General features: G+C 49.1%; 1 protein-coding gene across 2 annotated transcripts in view; it reads left to right on the top strand.

Annotated features, from left to right (window-relative positions):
* Nucleotides 1-20,481, top strand: part of CCBE1 (collagen and calcium binding EGF domains 1) — a 242,560-nt gene that overhangs the window by 183,666 nt on the left and 38,413 nt on the right. For both annotated transcript variants that reach the window (XM_027069087.2, XM_027069086.2), the window contains exons 3-5: nt 9,512-9,564; nt 13,544-13,678; nt 15,829-15,981. In XM_027069087.2, coding sequence (XP_026924888.1) covers nt 9,512-9,564; nt 13,544-13,678; nt 15,829-15,981 — 341 coding nt within the window. The remainder of the gene's footprint in view (nt 1-9,511; nt 9,565-13,543; nt 13,679-15,828; nt 15,982-20,481) is intronic.

Here is a 20,481-nt window from a genome sequence, read left to right as displayed (position 1 = left end):
ACAGATATTACACTGATCACATAGAGGGGAGTGCAATGTGTTAGTGGCCTCAGAGGGTTCTCCTGCTAGCTGATAAGATCATCTTTGTGTAGGCACGACCGTGGCAATGAAACGGCCGAGACACTGGCTTCGGTACTGCTGTCAGTCAGCCCTGGCTTCTTCTCAAAGCCAAGCCGACGGGCAGTCAGACCATGGCTCAGCCGCTGACTCCCTCATGCTCCCTCCTCTAAAACACACCTGGTGTGTCCTTGAAGGTGAACATTAGAGTGGGACACAACAGGAAAACCACATTTCTTTGCACGTTCCCTGTTGGACTTCACACAGCCAGCGTTGTATTGAGCTCCATATTGCGTCTTAACGCACCGAACCCACACACCGAGCCAGCAAGGTGGACACTGTTGTCATTCCTCTTTACAGATGGGGAAATGGAGTTAGGGGGACTTTAAGTCACTTGTCTAAGGTCCCCACAGCTGGAAAGTAGAAGAGCGGGGATTCAAACCTGGGAGGTACATCCCCAGGGGCCAGGGCCCCAACCACTGGCTCTTCTGTCTTCCTGGAAGATGCCTGATGAACATGTCGTTGGATTGAATACGTTATTATCACTTGAAGCCTTGTAGGAATAACTACCTTCTGGTTGTTACCTTAGCCCCATCTAACGATAACCCTCACATGCCTAAAAAAATATTTTTTCTGTAATTCACACAGCTAAAACCCAGATGATCCCATGCCCCAGGTATTAATGGTGAGAAGAACGGCTTCAACAGCTTTCCCCTCCTCCTCTAGTCTTTTCGTGTATGTGTGGTAAGATACATCCAACGTAAAATTTACCACGTTAACCATTCTTAGGTGTGTATTTCAGTGCCGGTAAGCACGTTCACATTGTTGTACAACCATCAGCATTCGTCTCCGGAACTTCCTCATCGTCCCAAACTGAGACTGTGTACCCATTGAGCAGCTCCCCATTCCCTCCTCACCCAGCCCCTGGCCATCACGGTTCGACTCTCTGCCTAAGAATTTGCCCCAGGCACCTCATATAAGTGGAGGCCTACGATATTTGTAACTCTCTCTCCAATATTTCTTTGGTATGATTTCACTTAGCACAATGTTTCCAAGTTTCATCCGTGTTAGAGCATGTGTCAGAAGATCCTTTAAAGGATGAATAATCCATTCTCTGCGTGTATCACGTTGTCTTTACCCATCTGCCAAGGGACGTTTGGGTTGTTTGTACCTTTGACTATTGTGAATGATGTTGCTATGAACAGATGTGTCTTTTGAGTCTGCTTTCAATTCTTCTGGGTATATACTCAGCAGTACAATTGTAGGATCCTGTGGTTACTCTGTGTTTAAATTTTTGCGGACTTGCCATGCGTGTTCTGCATTTGATCTTGGCCGTCGGTAATTGTGCATATAAGACCACGTGATATGTAACGTGCTGCTTATGAGTCTCTTCACATTGTCACTGAGATTTGGCAGGAGCAAGTTTATATGTAGATGAATAGATGGGTTTGTTTGGTTTGTTTTGTTTTGTTTTTAATCTTCACTGATTGCTACGGTAAACATGATCTTATTCCCTTTTCCCGGGAGGAGCACTTTCTGGTTACAGGGCTGGATCCAGGCAGGCCTCGATGGGAGATGAATCATTTTACTGGGTTCCGTTCTCAGGGCATCTGGTGTAAGAGGCATTCTAGAAGTTCATGTGAAGTCATGCGAAGCTCGATCAAAGTTTCTCCAAGAGAAGAAGGTTAAAACAAAGAGGAAAACTTCCTCACTCTAAGGAGTTTGACAAAGAAATTCAGGACCGCTTGGAAATCCTCAGGCTTTTAATTTAGTCCCAGGAGTTGTGTGCTGTTCCTGGCATCAGTCTCTTATGGACCCCTCGTCTGGCATGTCGCAGTGCAGTTAGTAGTTAGATGGTGAAAAAGAACCACGCTGACTGGGCTCTGCACCTTCCCAGCCTCCTCTGTCTTCATTTAGGACTAACTGGTTGGAGATGCGCGGAAGCCGCCATCGGGGCCTTCAGAAGCCATCACCGGGAGGCTTCCATTGTTGTGCAATGAGATATTCCATTGAAGGGACTCTTTAAAAATATTTGGAAACTCTGTGCGTGGGCAGGAGTATCTACTCACGGGTATATTCCACGTGGGCCTCTGGCTTGGTGTGACAGTCGATCTCCTCGGGTACAATTTTCCCCAAGGAACGTACCTTCTGCCTCTCGTGGTGGTGGACGAAGGGTATCCGACAAAGGGAGCCCGGGGTCAGGAAACCAGAAGTCCACCTTCTCACCAGACCTTCAGGTTGGCCTGCTGTCTGTTGGCCTCCACCTTCCTCCATACCTGGTGTCTCCGATTCCTGAGCGGGGCTGAGCCTCCGCGGGGCCAGTTGGCTTCTCCACGATAACCGCCCCTGGAGGCACGTAGGTTTGAAGTCACTCTGCTCTGCGAAATCACTTCCCATTCTCCCGTCCACTGGCCGTGTTCATATTAACTCCATATTAGAGGGGCACCTGGGTGGCTCAGTCGGTTAAGTGTCCGACCCTTGGATTTGGCTGTGGTCATGACTTTGCAGTTTCATGGGTTCGAGCCCCACGTCTGGCTCTGTGCTGACAATGCAGAGCCTGCTTGGGATTCTCTCTCTCCCTCCCTCTGCCTATCCCTCCCCTACTCACACCATCTAAAGTAGATAAACTTTAATAAATAAACTAACTCATATTAGAAATATACTCCTAAAACTATGGACTATCAGCTTGAATTTATATTTCCTATTCCCGTTATTTGGCATTAGCTTGGGAAACAAAAGGACAAAAATGTTACTTTTCCATCATGTTGAAATCAAAATTTTCTCCCTCCCTTCTTTCTCCCCCTCCCCCTCTCTTCCATTTTTGGAAAAAGAAAGCAAATACTATTATTCATGTCTTATCCACGAGGAATCTAAAACCTCAACAAGTTTAAGAAACAAGCCCAAAGCCCTATCACAGGCTCTTTATTTTTTTTTTTTAATTTTTTATGTGTATTTTTGAGAGAGAGTGAGCACACAGGGTGGGAGGGGCAGAGAGAGAGAGGGGGAGACACAGAATCTGAAGCAGGCACCAGGCTCCCCCCCCCCCCCCGTCCGCGCAGAGCCCAACGCGAGGCTCAAACCCATGAACCACAAGATCATGACCTGAGCCGAAGTCAGACACTCAACTTGACTGAGCCACCCAGGTGCCTCATCATCACAAGCTCTTTAAATGACAGAGCCAGAATTGTACAGCAGATGTGCTTGACCCCAGAGCCACCGTTCCATCCCCTACCTGTAGCTGGGCAAAAAGAACCCCGAAATACTCTAAAAAGTGCAGTTTGTTTCTCTTATTACAAACAAAACAAACAAAACATCTGAGCTCTCTGGTGCATGTGTAGGCAAGCGATGCAGAGGAAACCCCAAATAAATCTTAGGAAAATTTACTGTTGCAGTGGGACGAGTGTTGAAATATCTCTTGCCTACTAGCTCACTTGACCTTTCAAGGTTCCTTCTTGTCCTTCTAATTCCGCAGGGAGGTTTTTTGTTGTGGTGGTGGTTTTAATTCTTCTCTAGAATCTGATAACTAACAGCAGACAGTCCAATGTTGATATCTCGGTTTTTCCTTCCAAAAGCTCTCACACACGCTCGGTCGCTGGGATGTATTTCTGGCCGCACTGTTTTTATTTACAATGGTGGGGTGTGTGTGTGTGTGTGTGTGTGTGTGTGTGTGTGTGTGTGTGTGTGAATGCTCTGGGGCACCCAGGGGAAACCTGCACAGACTTTCCTGATGAGCAGATGTCGCCCTTTCTATGTGACAACCACCTAATCGCCACTTCCCCTCGCCAAGAAATGGGAAAGGCATTTTGCGTTTGGAAAACCGAGCTCTGCCACATGAAGCGGCTCACGAAGGGCTGTCTCCCCCGAAGTCCACATGGGCTTTCCCCATCTTCGTTTGTTTTTCTTAAAGATAAAAACCGCACGGCCATGCTTGTAGTTAGGTCCGGTTGCATAATGAGAAGGAGGTCTCACTTAGGCCATTTCAACTTCATTATACGTAAGTTGTGTTGTAAGTAGTCTTTGAAACGCGGTAAGATGTGCAGCCAGTGTTTATTTTTTTATACTTTGGAATATTCCGTCGTTTATTTTAAATCGTGACTTCTGCTGGATGGGTGTTTGACCTGCAAAATAATGCCGTCTTCAGGAACTCTCGAAAAGCAAGAGGGTGCAGTGAAGTCTCAGACCCCCTCCCCTCGAGCAGAGCGATGGCGTTAGGTATGCAATTAAGAAAAAAGCCAAGGGGAAGTTAATTCTGGGCTGAGCAGGTATTTAAAGGAAGCATGGCCATCCCGAAGCTTAGATCTCCCGACAGAGCTCTGTAGCCTTTTGAAAGCATTATCAAATCACTGTGTTATTTAATTTTGTAGCAAGGCAAATGACAGGTTACTTTTGGCTCCACTAAATGGACAACCCCAAGCTCTTGCAATGCTCAGAAAGATCAGAATGCCCAAGTAGGATGTCTTGGATGAAGAGAGAGAGATTGTAAGGGTTGTATCCGTGTGCGTGAACTTTGAAATGCCATCAAAGTTCTCAGCGGCTGTGTGTTAGGTGCGCCATTTACATAGAAAGAGACAAATAGAACCGTATGTTTCAATGTGGCGTTGCCCCGAAGATCTATCAAAAACACACGTCTCCCCTCCATTCCAACTTTCTTATGATTCACTTGAGTTTCAGATCATCTAGGGCACTGTTGTTCCTCTTAGTTTTCCATAGGACAGCTTCAAGTAACACAGTAAGTAAACTGTAAAATTTTAATGAATACCCTAGTAATCAGTTTTCTTTCTGGTTGTTAGGAACTTGGACTCTCTTAAACCATGGAAAACGAGAGTGTTATGGAACGTCAAGGTAGATCCTCTACTTCTGTTAGAAATAATCATCATCATGAATTTGTACACCATGGGTTTCTCTTGTCATGTAAAATTACAGTTCAGTTGGAAATGTTGGGAGATTATGTCTAATTGTAGGAAAACTCTGAACACTGCCACATGTTATTCATAGCAGTAAATCTCTTTCACACACACACACACACACACACACAGATATATGTAACAAAATATGCTGAGGAAAGATTCAACGTAACATATTGATTGGACATGTACAGGTAGGCAAATGCGTCCTTTGCAGGGGACGGGACCCTGAATTATTTCATTCAGGTCTGATTCGGGAGCGTCCCAGCCGCTACTGTCCTTTATAAAGGAAGCCCACTTATTATGCTTTTGAAGTAAGATTGTCTACCACAGCTGGACTGCACATGAGAAAGGCTGCAGGGAGAAAGGAGGCAGTGTTGCTGTACCCAGCTGGGCCTCAGAACGTTCTCTTACCAGATCAGTTGTGTGCATGTTGAATACAGTATCTGCGAAGTTTTTAATGGATTTAATACAATTCTTATGAATTTTGTTAAATTGCTCTTACTAAAATGCGATGGAAAAATACATTTAAGCATACCAGATTTTTCTCGGAAGGTCTTGTCTAATCTGGTTGAAGGTTCTGACCGTTTGACAAAGGTGGGAATTTGCTTTAGGACCTAGAGAATGCCTCATCTCCCAAATCTGTGGTTTGGGACCTTGTATTCAATACAACACACAGATGATAGGCTCACACGCGTGGTATAGATAGGCCACAGGCGATGTGCACTTCCCAGATGGCAGACCATATTTAACTGCCTTTCTCTTCCACCTAGAAAGCATGTGCAAATGCAAATTACCGAGACTATTTCGATAGCAATAACCTTGAATCTCATTTCTCTTATGGTTACACAGAAATAGTTTTGTTTTGTTTTGTTTTTTAATTTTTATTTATTTTTGAGAGAGATAGAGTGAGCCAGGAGTGAGGGAGGACCGGAGAGAGAGGGCGAGAATCCTAAGCAAGTTCTGTGCTGTCGGGTCAGAGCCCAACATGGGACCCTGACCCATGAACTGTGAGATCATGACTGGAGCCACAATCAAGGGTTGGATGCTTAACCAACTGAGCCACCCAGGCTCAGGAATAGTTTTGGGTGTTTCTTAATGATAGTTTGACTTTGATAGTCAAGGAAAAAGAGCAAAAGATCCCAGGCTGTATTCTTGAGACTTGCAAATTCACTGTCCCCAGCTTAATTCTCGGCCTCTGAATGAACATACTGATTTTGGAAATGGTAAAGGGAAGTTCTCTAGGAGCCCAGCGGGGGAGGGGGGTTGGGGGGTAGGGGAGGATGGGGTAGGGGGAAGGGAAGGGAAAAGTAAGGAGGCCTGGGAAACCCAGAACAAAGGGGAATGTTTGCCGCAAGGGAAGTGTCAGAATTGTACCGTTTTATACGTGGTGTAGAAATTTTGTAACCATGTGGGTCCATTTACATTATGGACCATGTGGGTCCATTATTCTGTTGATGGCATTTGCTTGCGTTATGAGTCCTGTAAGACAAGGGCATGTAGTTTTTGCTTTGAAATAGTTAAGCGTGAAAAAATCACGTTTTATATAGGTACCAAGACATTTACCATTTACGAGGCATTTTGGCCCTTCCTAAAAATTCAGGTTCTTCTCCCTGGTCCCTGTGTTTTTATTCTGAACAACTCCCTGTAGCATTTCTCATAGCCCAGATCTGCTGGTGTTGAATGCTTGGTTTTCTTTTTTCTGAAACGTCTTGATGTCCTCTTCATTCTCGAAGGATATTTTTCACTGCATAGCGGATTCTGGATTGACAGGTCGGTTTGTTTTCTCAGCACTTCAAAGATGTCATGCCATTGTTTGTGGTTGCCATGGTATTTGATGAGAAGCGCATGGACGTTCAGATCGTTCTTTCCTGGTATAGAATGTGCACTTTTTCACTGCTGGCTTTCAAGATTTTCTCTTTTTCGTTTGTTTGTTGTTTTGTGTTTTTTTTTTCCAGCAGTAGGACTATGACATCTCTAGACGTACGCGTGCATGGGTGTGTGTCTTCAACCTGTTTGGCTTTTGCTAAACATCTTTAGTGTGTAAATTCATGTCTTTCACTAAATTCGGCATGTTTCAGCCATTTTCACATTTGTTTTCTTCTCCATTCTCTCTCTGTTTGCCTTCTGGAACTCCACATACCATACCTTGGACCTTTTGAGGTTGTCCCCCCGCCCCCGGCCTCCCCCCAAGTCCCTGATGTTTTGGGGCATTTTTTAAAGTCACTTTTTCTCTTTAAGTTGGGTAATTCCTGTGCATGTATCTTCCAATTCGCTAATTCTTTCCCACTTCATATCACCATTCTGTTGTTAAACCCATCCAGCAAGTTTTTTTTTTAATTTGATACATATATTTTCCACTTCTTGAATTTCTTTTTTTTTAATTTTTTTAACGTTTATTTTTGAGACAGAGACAGAGCATGAGTGGGGGAGGGGCAGAGAGAGAGGGAGACCCAGAATCTGAAACAGGCTTCAGGCTCTGAGCTGTCAGCACAGAGCCCGATGTGGGGCTCGAACTCACGGACCGTGAGATCTTGACCTGAGCCGAAGTCGGAAGCTCAACCGACTGAGCCACCCAGGCGCCCCATTCAGTTCTTGAATTTCTATTTCGTTCTTTTCACATTTGCTATTTCTTTCAGATCTACCTTTTCATTTATTACAAGTGCCTTTTCCCTTACCTCATCGAACACCATCGTAACAGCCGCTCTAACGCGGTGTCTGACACTTGCGACCTCTGGAATTGGGGTTGGCATCATTGATGGTCTTTCCCTTGAGAATCGGTCACATTTATACAAGTTCTGTTGCGGAGATCCTGGATCCTGCTTTATTCATCCAAAAAGTGTTGATACTTTTCTTGGAGCAGGCAAGCAACTTGGATGGATGGAATGTGCAAACGGCCTCGCAGTCGGTGTTGGTCAGCCCAACCTTCGTCCAGCCCGTGTGGCGTTTAGCTGGGGTGTTTTGAGTCTTCTCCTGCATGCCTGGGTGAGGGTTTCCCGGCGACTGGGCAGACTTAATACACAGAACTTAAGGCTCCTGTCCTCCAGCACCCTCATTTCCAGGATTTCCCCTGAATTTTTCACACCTCGGGTTACCCCTGTTTTGCCCTCCATTTGATCGGGCCGAAACCTGTCACAGGTTCTCTGTGTGTTCACTTTCCCCACCACGTAGCAACTGTGATGGGCGCTCGGGCCAAAGTCCTGAAAAGCAGGAAAGTTAGCCTGGGTTAGTCCCTCGTTCCAAATGTCAGCTCTCCTCTTAAATCCTGCCCGCAGGTTCTCCAGAACCTGCCAGGGGTTGTTTGCTTCTCTTTTGTCCTGAGTTTATATTCTCTATCTGCAGGGGGTCCGTCTGTTAAGAGCTTGAAACCCCAGACCAGAGACCTCATCTTTCCCGTGGAGATTTACATTTTGAACTAATGGTGCCATTTCTCTACCTCAGGCAGAGATGGACGTCTTGGAAACTTTTGCTAGAATTGCCTATTTGCTGTTTGTTTGTCTGTTTAATTCAGATAATTTAGATAGCTTTTAGTACCTATGTGGTCCAGGTGAAGCCAGCCTTCAAATGGGGGACCGCTTGGGCTTCAGCCTCAGCTACCTAATTATAATTTGCAGTCATTAGGTTACAATTACCTAGTTATTTATTATTAGCAAATTGTTATAATTAGCAAGTCACGTGAATCCTTGGCTTGTAGCCTGAGGGGCCTGGCCAGCCCCAGAGTTCCTTTTCAGGATACAAAGTTTCTTTATATCCTTTATGTAAAAGTTCTTCATATCCTGTAGGCCTCTGGTCATCTGCTACAAGTAGCTTGAAGTCTCTGAATTAATCCACTTCATAGAATTCAAGTGATTAATTCCATATATTATGTGGTAAAAAAGGACCTTCTGCTACTGGAACATGTGGTCATGTGCTGTTGATTATATTTTCCCTTTATATCTCTATCTCAGCTTTCCTTAAAAATACCCAACCCCTAGGGGAGCCTGGGTGGCTCCGTCTGTTGAGCGTCCAACTTCGGCTTGGCTCATGATCTCGTGGTCCGTGAGTTCGAGCCCCGCATCAGGCTCTGTGCTGACAGCTCAGAGCCTGGAGCCTGTTTCGGATTCTGTGTCTCCCTCTCTCTCTGGCCCTTCCCTCTCGAGCTCTGTCTCTGTCTCTCTCTTTCTCTCTCAAAAATAAATAAACATTAAAAAAAAAAAATACCCAACCCCTTCTTTCCCTTATACCTCACTTTTTCCTGGGCACAAATCACTAACTGAAAAGAATTACATATTATACATATATTTTAAGTTTATTTGAGAGAGCAAGCATGCGTGTGAGTGGGGGAGGGGCAGAGAGCAAGAGAGAGAGAGAGAGGGAGAGAGAATCCCAAGCAGGCTCTGCACCGTCAGCCCAGAGCCCAACGTGGGGCTCCATCTCACAAACCATGAGGTCATGACCTGAGCCAGAATCGAGTCAGATGCTTAACCGACTGAGCCACCCAGGCACCCCTGAAAAGAATTCTATCCTTACTCTGACGTCACATTTAAAACACACTTTTGTTTGTTTCTTAGGAAAAAATGCTGCAAAGGGTATAAATTTGTTCTTGGACAATGCATCCCAGAAGGTACGTAATGTAAAAGATCATGTCTTCCACCTTGTTTGTGACTAATCGCTAGGTGTCTGTAGAGTTCCGATGTACGTAGAATGTACGTGGATTACCTGCGTGTGGTTTCAGTTTTCTTCTGGCATTGGATTCTTCTAGTACACGTAGCACGCTCCAGCTACATCGTTACCCGACAGGTACGCCTATATTGAGTAATTCTCATATTTCAGGTTTTTTTAAGCTGAAGAGGCTATCATCCCGTCATCAGCATTTCATACACAGAGCACACACGTCCTCCTGACCTCTGTGTTTTTCACATGCTGAACTCAAAGCCCCTCCAAACGCTCTGCTCAGCCCAGCACTAAAGGCGTAGAGCAGTGGGAGCAGCAGGTGCCCGGCTCTCAGGGCATACACACCCTCAAGCTGGTGAGATGGGGTATAGATTGCATGGAGTCAGACCTGAATTCTAATTCCAGTTTCCGTATTGCCTTAGCCCATTCTGGCTGCTGTAACAAAAATACCATAGTCTGGTGCCTTACACAGCAAACGCTCATCTCTTAGTTCTGGAGGCTAAGCCAAAGACCAAGGTGCTGGAAAACTCCACGTCGGGTGAGAGCTTCCTCGTTCATTGCCTGCCATCTCCTTGCTGTGTCCTTACGCGGCAGAAGGGGCAAGGGAGATTCCTGGGGGTTCTTTTATAAAAGCATCAATCCCATTGGTGAGGGCTCTACCCTCATGATCTAAGCACCTCCCGAAGGCCCCCACCTCCCAATACCGTCACCTTGGAGGTTAAGATTTCAACATACGAATGTCAAGAGGACGCAAACGTTCAGTCCACGATACAAATCCTACCTTAGTTTTTGTGGGAAAGTATTTGTACTTGGCTCATGGTTGTTTTAAGAATATTACCACATGTTAAGTACTTGGAACGGAGGCTGGCTCTCATTAAGTGCTTGATAAATAGTGGTTGCTGCTGTTGTGTCTAATAATAACTGTAATATGTGCGGTCGAGGCATTCGGGGCTGCAAGTGGTTGGAGCAGGCGCACAGCACAGAGAACCAGAGCAGTTCGAGGTGGTCTCCAGAAGGAGGGGGAGCCGGCTTACCAAGGAAGGCTTCCCCCGGGGCCTACACAAATAGGAGGAAGAGAGCTGCAAAGGATTCCCGCACTGATCCAGGAAACACTAAGCCCTGTCTGGAGAGCGCGAGATTAGTGTGCCTGGGGCTGGGGAGAGATGGGAGGGTAATGAGAAAGAGGTTTCTTCACCGTCACCCAAGAAGCCAGATCTCTGGAAGAGGGCTTCTGGAAGACCAGAAGCCCAGCCGAGCCAATTCATGCTGCATTATCTCCTAGAGAACAGGCTCTTTGTCAGAAATAAATGAATCCCTCCCGTGTATTGCTCTCTTCGGTGAAAGGGTGGAAGAATTCACTAAACCATAGCTGGGGAGAAAGCTGCTTTAGGAAGAGTGGTTAGGGAGTCACTTAACATGACGATGGTGTATGTGGCCTTGGGTCTTCCCGAGACAGACTTGTCTCACTGCCAGCCAATTCTGTGGGTTAGAGCGTGGTGGAAAGCAACAACAACAAAGGTCCAAATAACTGCATTCTTGTATCAGCCAGCTTGTCCCAGTCCCCAGCTGTGTCCTTTATATTGCAATTGGGCAGATACTGAGAAAATTAAGTTTGGACCCATCACTTTAAGATCTCAGCTAAAGACCTTGCCCAACCTGATTAAAAGCAGGTTACGTGGGCACCACATACTTAGATCTTCTTTAAATGTTAGGTCTTGTGGTTTCAAACATCAGAGCCTACAAGCAGCGCCCCTCACCCTCAAGTGAGTCTGTGACACCTGTGATTAGCGTAGCCTCACCATAATAACACTCTGTTCTATTGCTTTCACTAGAACATTTAAGCGTTTTAATCTGTGGGAATACGTCTGTGTGTGGGTGTGTGTGTGGGTGTGTGTGTGTCTGTCTTACTAAAGATCTCTTGAGTCATCAAGGTTTCTGTCACCAAGAATGCAAAGTGTAAATGTAGAACTTCAGAAAAGATACGTGTATCAGTTAGGATTCTCCAGAGAAACAGGTTCATTTTAAGGATTTACTTGGAGGCTGGCAAATCAAATGTCCGTAGGGTCGACCGGAGACCCAGCAGAAAGTTACAGTTTGAATCAGAAGGCCATCTGCCACCAAAATTCCCTCTTCCGTGGGGGAAGTCTTTGTTTCTAGTAAGGCCGTGAACTGATTGAATGGGCCCATCCACCTTTTGGAGGGCAATCTGCCTTATTCAGAGTCTACTGATTTAAATGTCAATCCCATCTATTAAGAAAAAACAAAAAACAAAAAAAAACCATCTGCACGGAAACATTTAGAGTGTGTGTGACCAAATATCTGGGTACTGTGTGGCCTACCCACATTTGACACATAAAATGAACCATCACAGGTGGTAAAGAGACTAGAATGTTCAACCAAACCTGCTGAGTAGAAGCTGCAATTTAGAAGTTGTCTCCTATTTGTTGCTCTAAGTCAAAAGCCAACAACCTGTGGGCCAGATCTGACCCACTGCTTATTTTTGTACATAAAGTTTTATTGAAACACAACCACACTCACGCACTTGAGTATTTATGGCCGCTTCTGCCCTACCACAGCAGAGTTGAGGAATGCTGGCCAACCAGATGTGCTTTGCTACGCCCTGCTGTGTTATTTTGATTGGCCAGAGTGATCGAGTAATCTCATTTGTTCTAGTCCAACAGTTATTAATTGAACATAAACTGTAGGAAGAGAGTAGTGCCAGTTACTCTAGGGGACACAGTCCTTGCCAGATACCCAAACAATCGTCAGAGCGAAGCCATAAAGGAAGCAGAAGAACAGGGTGAAGCTTTTGCTGTGGGTCAGGCACGGTGCTTCATGCGTCATCCGGGTTTACCTTCAGAAAAGCACCCTGAAGTCGGTATTCTCGTTACTCCTCTTTTACAGGTAAGCGAATTGAGGCTTAAAGGACCCGAGGTCACAGAGACAGTAGCAGAGCTGGGGGGGGGGGCTGGCTCCAGAACCTGGACCCTCCACCACGAGGCTGCATGGCCCCTACAGTGGGGCCTGCTACAGGGTGTAGGCATTCAGCAAACAAGGCAGAGCACAAAACATCGGGCTGACAGACCCACCCATCCCGCCTTCCTGTGTGGTGGGCGAGCAAAGCCAGGCTTACTCCGCATCCAAATATCGTTCATCTATGTCAGCTCCCGGGGAAGAGAGTGCAGTGATTGAGTTGCTGGATCTAGTCTGGAGGTAAAAATGCAGCCTGAGCGCCCGACTTCCAGCCGGAGTCCCTTCAGAGGCTCATTAAATACGTTTGTAAGGACTGCGCGGAAGAGATGCTTTAATTCTTTTCAAGTTAGGAGGGCATCCACGCCAGTTTGCTCGGAGATCTCCAGCCACTCGACCCCACCCAGCCCCTTCTCGGCACGTGGGGTCCGTCCTGGGCACACACGGCTACAACACACTGGGGGGCCCAGCTCTGCAGTGCCCACACCGTCTCTGTTCCCAAGCCCCACTCACACTCCTCCTGCCCCCGCCTGACTGCCAGCCCCTGCCCTCCTCACACTGTGATGCCCACGCCCCTCACCAGGCCCGGCCTCTCTTTTAGTGTGCATCCGGAAGGAATCCCCTGTCTCTACCGCAGCTGGCGAAAGAGACAAAACAGGCCCCCAGGTAATGCCGCGGGGGCCCGGCCGTCTAGAACGTCTTTGCTCTCTAGATGAGGGACAGACACCAGAGGGCGAAGAGGTGACCCGGGGGAGGATCACAGGTGACGTTGGCATTTAAGTGGCCATGCTGAGCACTAAGTTACCTGTTGTGCTACACAAAGAGTTCGTGCCCGCCCACACACGGCTGGCCACGCTTCCCAGGTCCCAGAAGGTCTGCTCCAGACCCCGGGCGCGGTGGCCCCGCCCCCAGCTGCTCAATGACTGAGGCTGATGTGCGCTCACGCTTGTCTATTTCAGATTACGATGTGTGTGCCGAGGCTCCCTGTGAACAGCAGTGCACGGATAACTTTGGCCGAGTGCTGTGTACCTGTTACCCGGGATACCGGTACGACCGGGAGAGACACCGGAAGCGGGAGAAGCCGTACTGCCTGGGTGCGTTGCCACCACACGTTATCTTCCAGCTCCTGGGGGGATGATTCTGTCCTCTGCTGGACACTCTTCGTGGGTGGGACCAGCCCCCAGGAGCCGCTTTGATCTTTGTTTCTTCCCTTGTGTCCCGATACCCAGATGGAGTTGTGTTAGTACCAAAGCTAGCGGGCACTGGCTTTCGTTGTGGTGGGTTTTTTTCATTTTTTTTAAATGTTTATTTATTTATATATTTTTGAGAAGAGAGAGACAGCATGAGCAGGGGAGGAAAGAGAGGGAGACACAGAATCTGAAACAGGCTCCAGGCTCTGAGCTGTCGGCACGGAGCCCGACGCGGGGCTCGAACTCACGGACCGCGAGATCATGACCTGAGCCGAAGTCGGACGCTTAACCGACTGAGCCACCCAGGCGCCCCTCATTGTGGTTGTTTAAACCAACTATGGCCAAGGAATTCTTCAGGGAGCCAGTACCAGTCAGGTCCTAACAGGCGGTGAGACATGAGAGCAGGAGAAGGGGACCATCGTCAAATGAAAAGCAGAGCGATGTCACACAGAGTGTAAGCGGCCAGAAATGTTAAAAGCACAGACAGGTAAGAATCCACGTTCTCTCGGAAGACTAGGAAGAGAGGGCTGGGAGCCAGGAAGAGACCATGTGGCAGACAGGTTGAAGTGAGTCCGAGGGAGCTGAAGCCAGCCACCTGGAGTCCAGCTGAGAGGACTCAGCGCCACCCCTCGCCACCAGCGGGCTCCTTCCCCCATTGGCTTGGCTTTCCAGCCGCGCACTTTGCAAGTCCCGGAGACAGGTTGATGGGAATTGTTCCCTGAAGCCACGTGTTTCAGAGTGCGGTCAGCCTGTGGCTAACCTGTCTCGGAAACATCTGGGGTTCTTGCTTTTGCAAAAAACAACGATCCTGGCCTTGCCTCCAGAGCCTGAGGGGCGGGGCCGGATTCTGCATTTTACACAAATGCCTCGAGTGACTCACGTGCACATCAAGTCCGAGAATCAGCTGGAGGATGAACTGAGGAGCCAGGCAGACGGTCCCAAGTGGAGAATAAATGAACTGTGATGAGTGGCCCCTCCTCCTCTGCCCCAGCGGGGACTCTAGCAAGTACCATTTAAGAGAAGCTGTAGACAGTAGCCTCCTGGCTTGTCCCCAGTGGCACCCCACGCTGACAAAGAGGAGGATGGAGACCACCAAGTGAGTGCAGCCGGGACCACTGGTGCCTCTTACAGAGACTGCGATGTGCCATTCTGTCCTTCCGCGGTCCCAGGCGTGAGGGCTCTTCTTTGAGTTTGTGATAGCCACGGTACCCTGTGCTTCCCATATGGGGGTCAGCAAAAGAGCATTCTGCTCAGAATTCCATCTGTTTCTCTCCTTTCAACCTTGCCCTCCCTCCCCTGGACAGTAGAGGCAGCTTCACGCTTAGGTCAAGGGCAGAGAAGGGCTTGTTTGATGGGCTCATGGCTCGTTTCCGCAGCTCACGGGTGGTCTGTCTGGGTCATTGATGACACCGAAATTTCCTGGGGAAAATTCTCTCCGTTAGACCCATCGTGACTATTTTCTTTCACCCGAAGTGGCTTTTCTTCTCCAGTCTCATTACATCTCTTAACTGGGAAGGAGCCATTGACCCAAACTTGACCTTGGGTCACCATCCTGCTGCTCAGAACCCGGAGCCGTAAAGGGGAACGTAAAAGCCCTCGGCACACATGGGTCCTTGTAGAAATTCATGTCTCTGATGCCTGCTTTTCCATGTACGTTGCTCTCCATCATCTCATTTTCTCTCCTGATTTGCCCGGTGAAGTATTTCGGGCAGGCATCGTTCGTGTTTTGTAGGTGGGAATTTTGAAGGCTAGGCACTGGCGGGGGGGGGGGGGGGGGGGGGGGGGGGGGCGGGAACCAGGTCACATGACTTGGTGGTGGCAGGGCCACAATGGATCCCCATTACTGATCGGCTTGTCACCATGGTGACCCTGCCTGAGGCACTCCCTCGAGATGGCTCCTGTTTCTAGCGTCCTGCTTCATTCCAGCATTCTCGGAGGGAGGCTGGCAAAGGGTCCCCTGCAGACGTTCACAGGAAGGCCAAGCCCAACGTCCCCCTGTCGTTGGAAGAGAGTTCTCTGAAGCGGAGCCTTCTCTGCCTTTGGTCCAAACCCAGATATCGACGAGTGTGCCACCAGCAACGAGACCCTGTGCGCCCACATCTGCGTCAACACCGTGGGCAGCTACCGCTGTGAATGCCGGGAGGGTTACATCCGGGAGGACGACGGGAGGACGTGCACCAAGGGAGACAAATACCCCAACGACACTGGTGAGTAGTTCAAACGAAGCCACCCCAGGAGGTGGGCAGGCCCCCCGGGGGACCACTAGCATTCCTCCGGGAGCGGCGGGCAGGAAGGGGCATTTACGCGACTGGCAGGTGGCATCTGGGTGAGAGGGGAGGAGGACATCAGGTCGAGCCCCAGCGGAGCAAAGCCTGCCAGCAGTGAGGGTTGCGAGCCAGGGTGTATTTGAGGAAGCTCCCCACCAAGTGGAGGCGCTGTGCTCCCGCCCCAGTCAGTAGAACTTAGCTACGTGCTTGGCCCCACCTCAGATGGGCAGCGAAGGGGCCAGAAACCCTGTGTTCTCTCAGAGAAAGGGTGGAAGATCGACAGGAAACCTTCCCATGCCCGGGAACCACGCACATCAATGCCGCCTGAAGTGCAGTCCGTGCCCCGTACCTGCCCAGATGCATTTGTTACCTGGTTCATCATTGGATAAAAAGAGAAGTGAGAGCGTTGAGACGTTTTTGTACCCATTCGCTTGACGTTGTGTCTGAATCCAAAGATCTAGGCTGGCAGGTGGTCTAATTTTCCTAGTAATTGTAGTTTTCTAGAAAAAACATTTCGAGTTTTGATCGTGTTTTGCAAATACGGTCCATGACGAAGCACTGCAGTGTGAGAAGCGGGCCTTCACGGTTTGAGAGGCTCATGTACGTTATGTCAACCCCCGTCCCACTGACCTGTCACTCGGGGATCCGATCAGCCTGGATGTTGGGTCGCTCCTTTAAGTTTGGAGGAAAGGAGCCCCTGTGCTCCTGTATCCAGCACTCCTAGGCCGGGAAGCCGCTCCCGTAGTCCTGTGCTCAGGGCCCAGCTCTCCCCGGGCCCCCCCTCGGAAAGGGAGGTGACAGGACCCTGTCTGTCTGTCCGGAGAGGCTGGCTGGGCCATGGGCATCTCGGAGCAGGGAGGGGCTCCTGGGCAAAACCCATGTACCGGGACATGCAGGGGGGTGAAAAGGCCGAACAGTCTGGGTGCTCGGGAGGTCGTGATTCTTGGGTGTAGCCTGAAATTCACAAAGGGGTAGAGGACCGTCGCCATCCACTGAGGGCAGCAAACAGCTGGGGAGCAGCTGCCTCGCATGGAAAAACTACAAAGGGAAATTCTGAGAACAACTGGCTTGAGTCGTGAGGAGGCCACCATATACTAGAAGTAGATGCAAAGTCTCTTTGGGGCCAGCCCAGGATTGGGCAATGTGGAGTAATTTGGGCTTGGTGACACTTTGGAAAGCCTGAGGCATGTGGGGCCGGGGTGCCCAGAGGTGCTTAAAAGCAGGGGTAAGCAGCCTTTTTGGCCTAAGGGTTGATTGAGGAAAAGTGTTGGTGGGGCTTTTTTGTTTGTTTAATTCAAAATTAAAATCACTTCCTTTTTGTCCCACGGTGAAGGCGGTGGGGGAGGGGCACAGTGTGTCACTTACCTGTTTGATTATCTCCTTTACTGGAAGGAAGGAATCCTTTGGAAAATGAGATGTGGCCTTTCAGCCGCTGACATGTCAATTCTCGGGCCACCTTGAAAGTTAGCAACAAGAAAGCCGCTTTCTAATTTCTCTTTTTGGAATTGGGCTTCCAGCTATGCTCTGAGCCAGGGAGCCGGGGCCTGTGAGCCAGGAACCTGGCAACTCCATTGCCTCCTTGCCTTAATTTATATCCGGGTGGAATCTGTTTACTTGGGCATGATGGGCAGCTCTGAGCAACGCAGTCTCGAGCTTTCCCATCAGAAGTTGCAACAGTAGATGTTTACTGCTGCGTGCCGGGGTGGGATTCGATGCGGGGGGGGGGGGGGGGGGGGGGGCGGGGCGGATCTCCAAAGAACAGGACCTGGCCTCACCCGTGAGGGTTCCCGCCCAGAGACCCGGCCTTAATTAGCAGAGAATTAACCAGAGAAGCTGGACGGAACATCCAGAGGCAGGGCAGGACTTTATGCGGACATGAACTTCTTCTCTGGTCTCGGGCTCCCTCCCTGTGCAGCACCCTAGGGAGAGCTCTTGCCAGAGTGCAGGGACCAGGTGGGCCTGGTGGGAGACGCTCACCTCCTCCCACCTCGTGTAGACCCAGACTGGCCCAGCAAGAGCAGGGCCGAGGCACAGGAACGTCACCATTGTGTCTTTGCAGTTGGCAGTCTACGGAGCTTATGTTTTGTCTTCAGACCGTAGGTAGTCCTCTGTCTTCTTCCCCGAGGTGCAAATTGTACCACTTGAACATTTTTTGCGTGGCACCCAAGAAGTGTTAGTGTGAGAGATCAAGTTCAAGAGATCAAGAATTCTAAAGCGGTGAGCAGTTTGGCTTCTACGGCTGAGAATTCAGGGAGAAACTGAAGCGGTCGCAATTGTAAGGGATGGACACGTGCTACGTTTCGTGCACCGTCTCTAAGATTCCTTTGATTTAAAGGCGGACCTCTTCTGACCATCTGCTGCCACGGTTCCCCCACGTTGTATTCTCTTTCTTTAGAAATATCTGCGTTCGGATGTTTGGGGAAGAACACGTTACTACACCCACTTAAGGGTTCATGGTGCTTGTGCACGAAAAGCTCGGAGATTGCCTTTTTCAGAAATGTCAATTTTGATGAAGCCTGAATGTCCCCCAAATTATTTAAGTTTATTTTGAGAGAAAGAGCACCAGCAGGGGAGGGGCAGAGAGAGGGGGGCGGGGGGGGGGAGGGGTAGAGAGAGAATCCCAAGCAGGCTCTGCACTGTCAGCCCAGAGTCTGATGTGGGGCTCAGACTCACGAACCGTGAGCGCGTGACCTGAGCCGAAATCAGGAGTGGATGCTTAACCCTACTGAGCCACCCAGGTGCCCCTCCCCAAGTTATTTTCTTAAGATAATCCCTATGAACATCTCACAGATGATAGTGTCCTCTGGAGATTACCATTTGGAAAATCCTAACTCACTAACATCAAAGGCCTAAGCTCGGGGGTTGAGCTTGGTAGGTCATCTGGTTAACTTTTAGGCAAGGACGTCTTCATCGCTAGACGAAGCGGCCAAAGTCCGGAGGGAAGCCTCTTGCTGCAGACTACAGAGCATCTGATGAGCCAGGACGGGACTCCTCTGTCCTAGCCTACGGAGAGAACGTTTGTTCCTGTTTACGGTGACCTTAAATGGGAGCTGACTTTCCGTGCAATTAGTGAGAACCGGCTGGAGGGTGTACCGTTGAGCTTTATCGGGACATAAAACTCGTTGCACAGATAAGCCTAGGCTGCAAATTCTCTCTCCTCTCTCTTCCTCCTCCAAATATAACAGCTACCAATTCTTTAAAAACAAACACACACACACAAAAAATACCAAAGCTTCAACCTCACCGTCTGTTGAATCACAGTCCCCTGCCGCGGGCTGCCGCATTAGAAAAGAATTTCTCAGGGTTTAATTTTCAGTCACCGGTGCCTGTTGGAGTCACCACACCCGCAACACGGGACTAGCATTTGGTTTTCGTATTTTACTAAGAAAAACATTCCAACGGCAGTAACCGAGAACGTCAGGAGGGTAGGGACGGAGAGGAAGAACTCTCATAATGAAAACTATGAGAGAGGACAGGCGTGTCGTGTGCCCTGTTAGGGTCCTAACCCGAGTGACGGGCCACGGAGAAGGTGGGGCCCTGATGGCCCTGGCAGCGAAAACAAGCGCCCCGGTTGTGTCTCTTTGACAACCGCGATGCCGTGGAAAGTTCCTTGGCTTGGAAGCCGGGAGAGCTGGCCCGGAGCTGCTTCAGTATCAACCGCGGAGTGTCACGGGGCAGGCCCCGGGCCTCGGCTTCCTGCTGTGTAGGAAGACAAGAGTGTGGGACTGGGTGAGCCCCGAAGCCCCTCTTGCCCTCCCTCACCTTTTCCATAACTTGCTGCGATGCAGCATAAGTAATCTGAGCCCGACCGGCCCGGTGAGCCCTTCAGTCCTCACCGCTTTGCCCTCCATCTGTGCGAGTGCCAAAGCTCAGCGGCGTGGCCAGCTTCGACACCTCAACCGAGAACTTTCCTTACGGTATCTAAAAGATGAATAACGAACATCCAGATATTTGGCCCAGCGACGGGGAAAGTTAGCCGGATGAGTCCTGCGTCTGGAACAGCACAGCCAATCTAAGCAGCTTCATCTGCTGTGGACTAATTAACAAAACGAATATTTCATCATGGTTAAGTTTTTTTCATGAAGAGATAATGATCATTGGGTATAAACACATGTGATCTAAAATCTCCTTTCCCCATCCCCCCCCCCTTTTTTTTTCCTTCGCCTCGTCCCATGTCTGTGATGTTATAGCTGGAGGAATTTAAAAGTCAAACACAGCCTCAGCTCACTCTTAGAAAAGCGTGTGGAGAGCAGAAGGGGGCGGCCTCGAAACTGCCCCTGCCGGTTGAAGGGTGGCCGTGTACACACAGGCACGGTGACACAAGCCGTCTGGCTACCAGACAAGAATGGCGGGCCAGTTCAGACACTCCAGGGAGTCTGTGTAGCACCGATGGGGAGACAAATTTAAGGACACAGTGGCTCCGTGGTAATTAGCTTACTG

This window comes from Acinonyx jubatus, chromosome D3 (assembly GCF_027475565.1).
Source record: "Acinonyx jubatus isolate Ajub_Pintada_27869175 chromosome D3, VMU_Ajub_asm_v1.0, whole genome shotgun sequence".
NCBI lineage: Eukaryota > Metazoa > Chordata > Mammalia > Carnivora > Felidae > Acinonyx > Acinonyx jubatus.
This window is presented reverse-complemented; position numbering and strand designations above follow the sequence as displayed.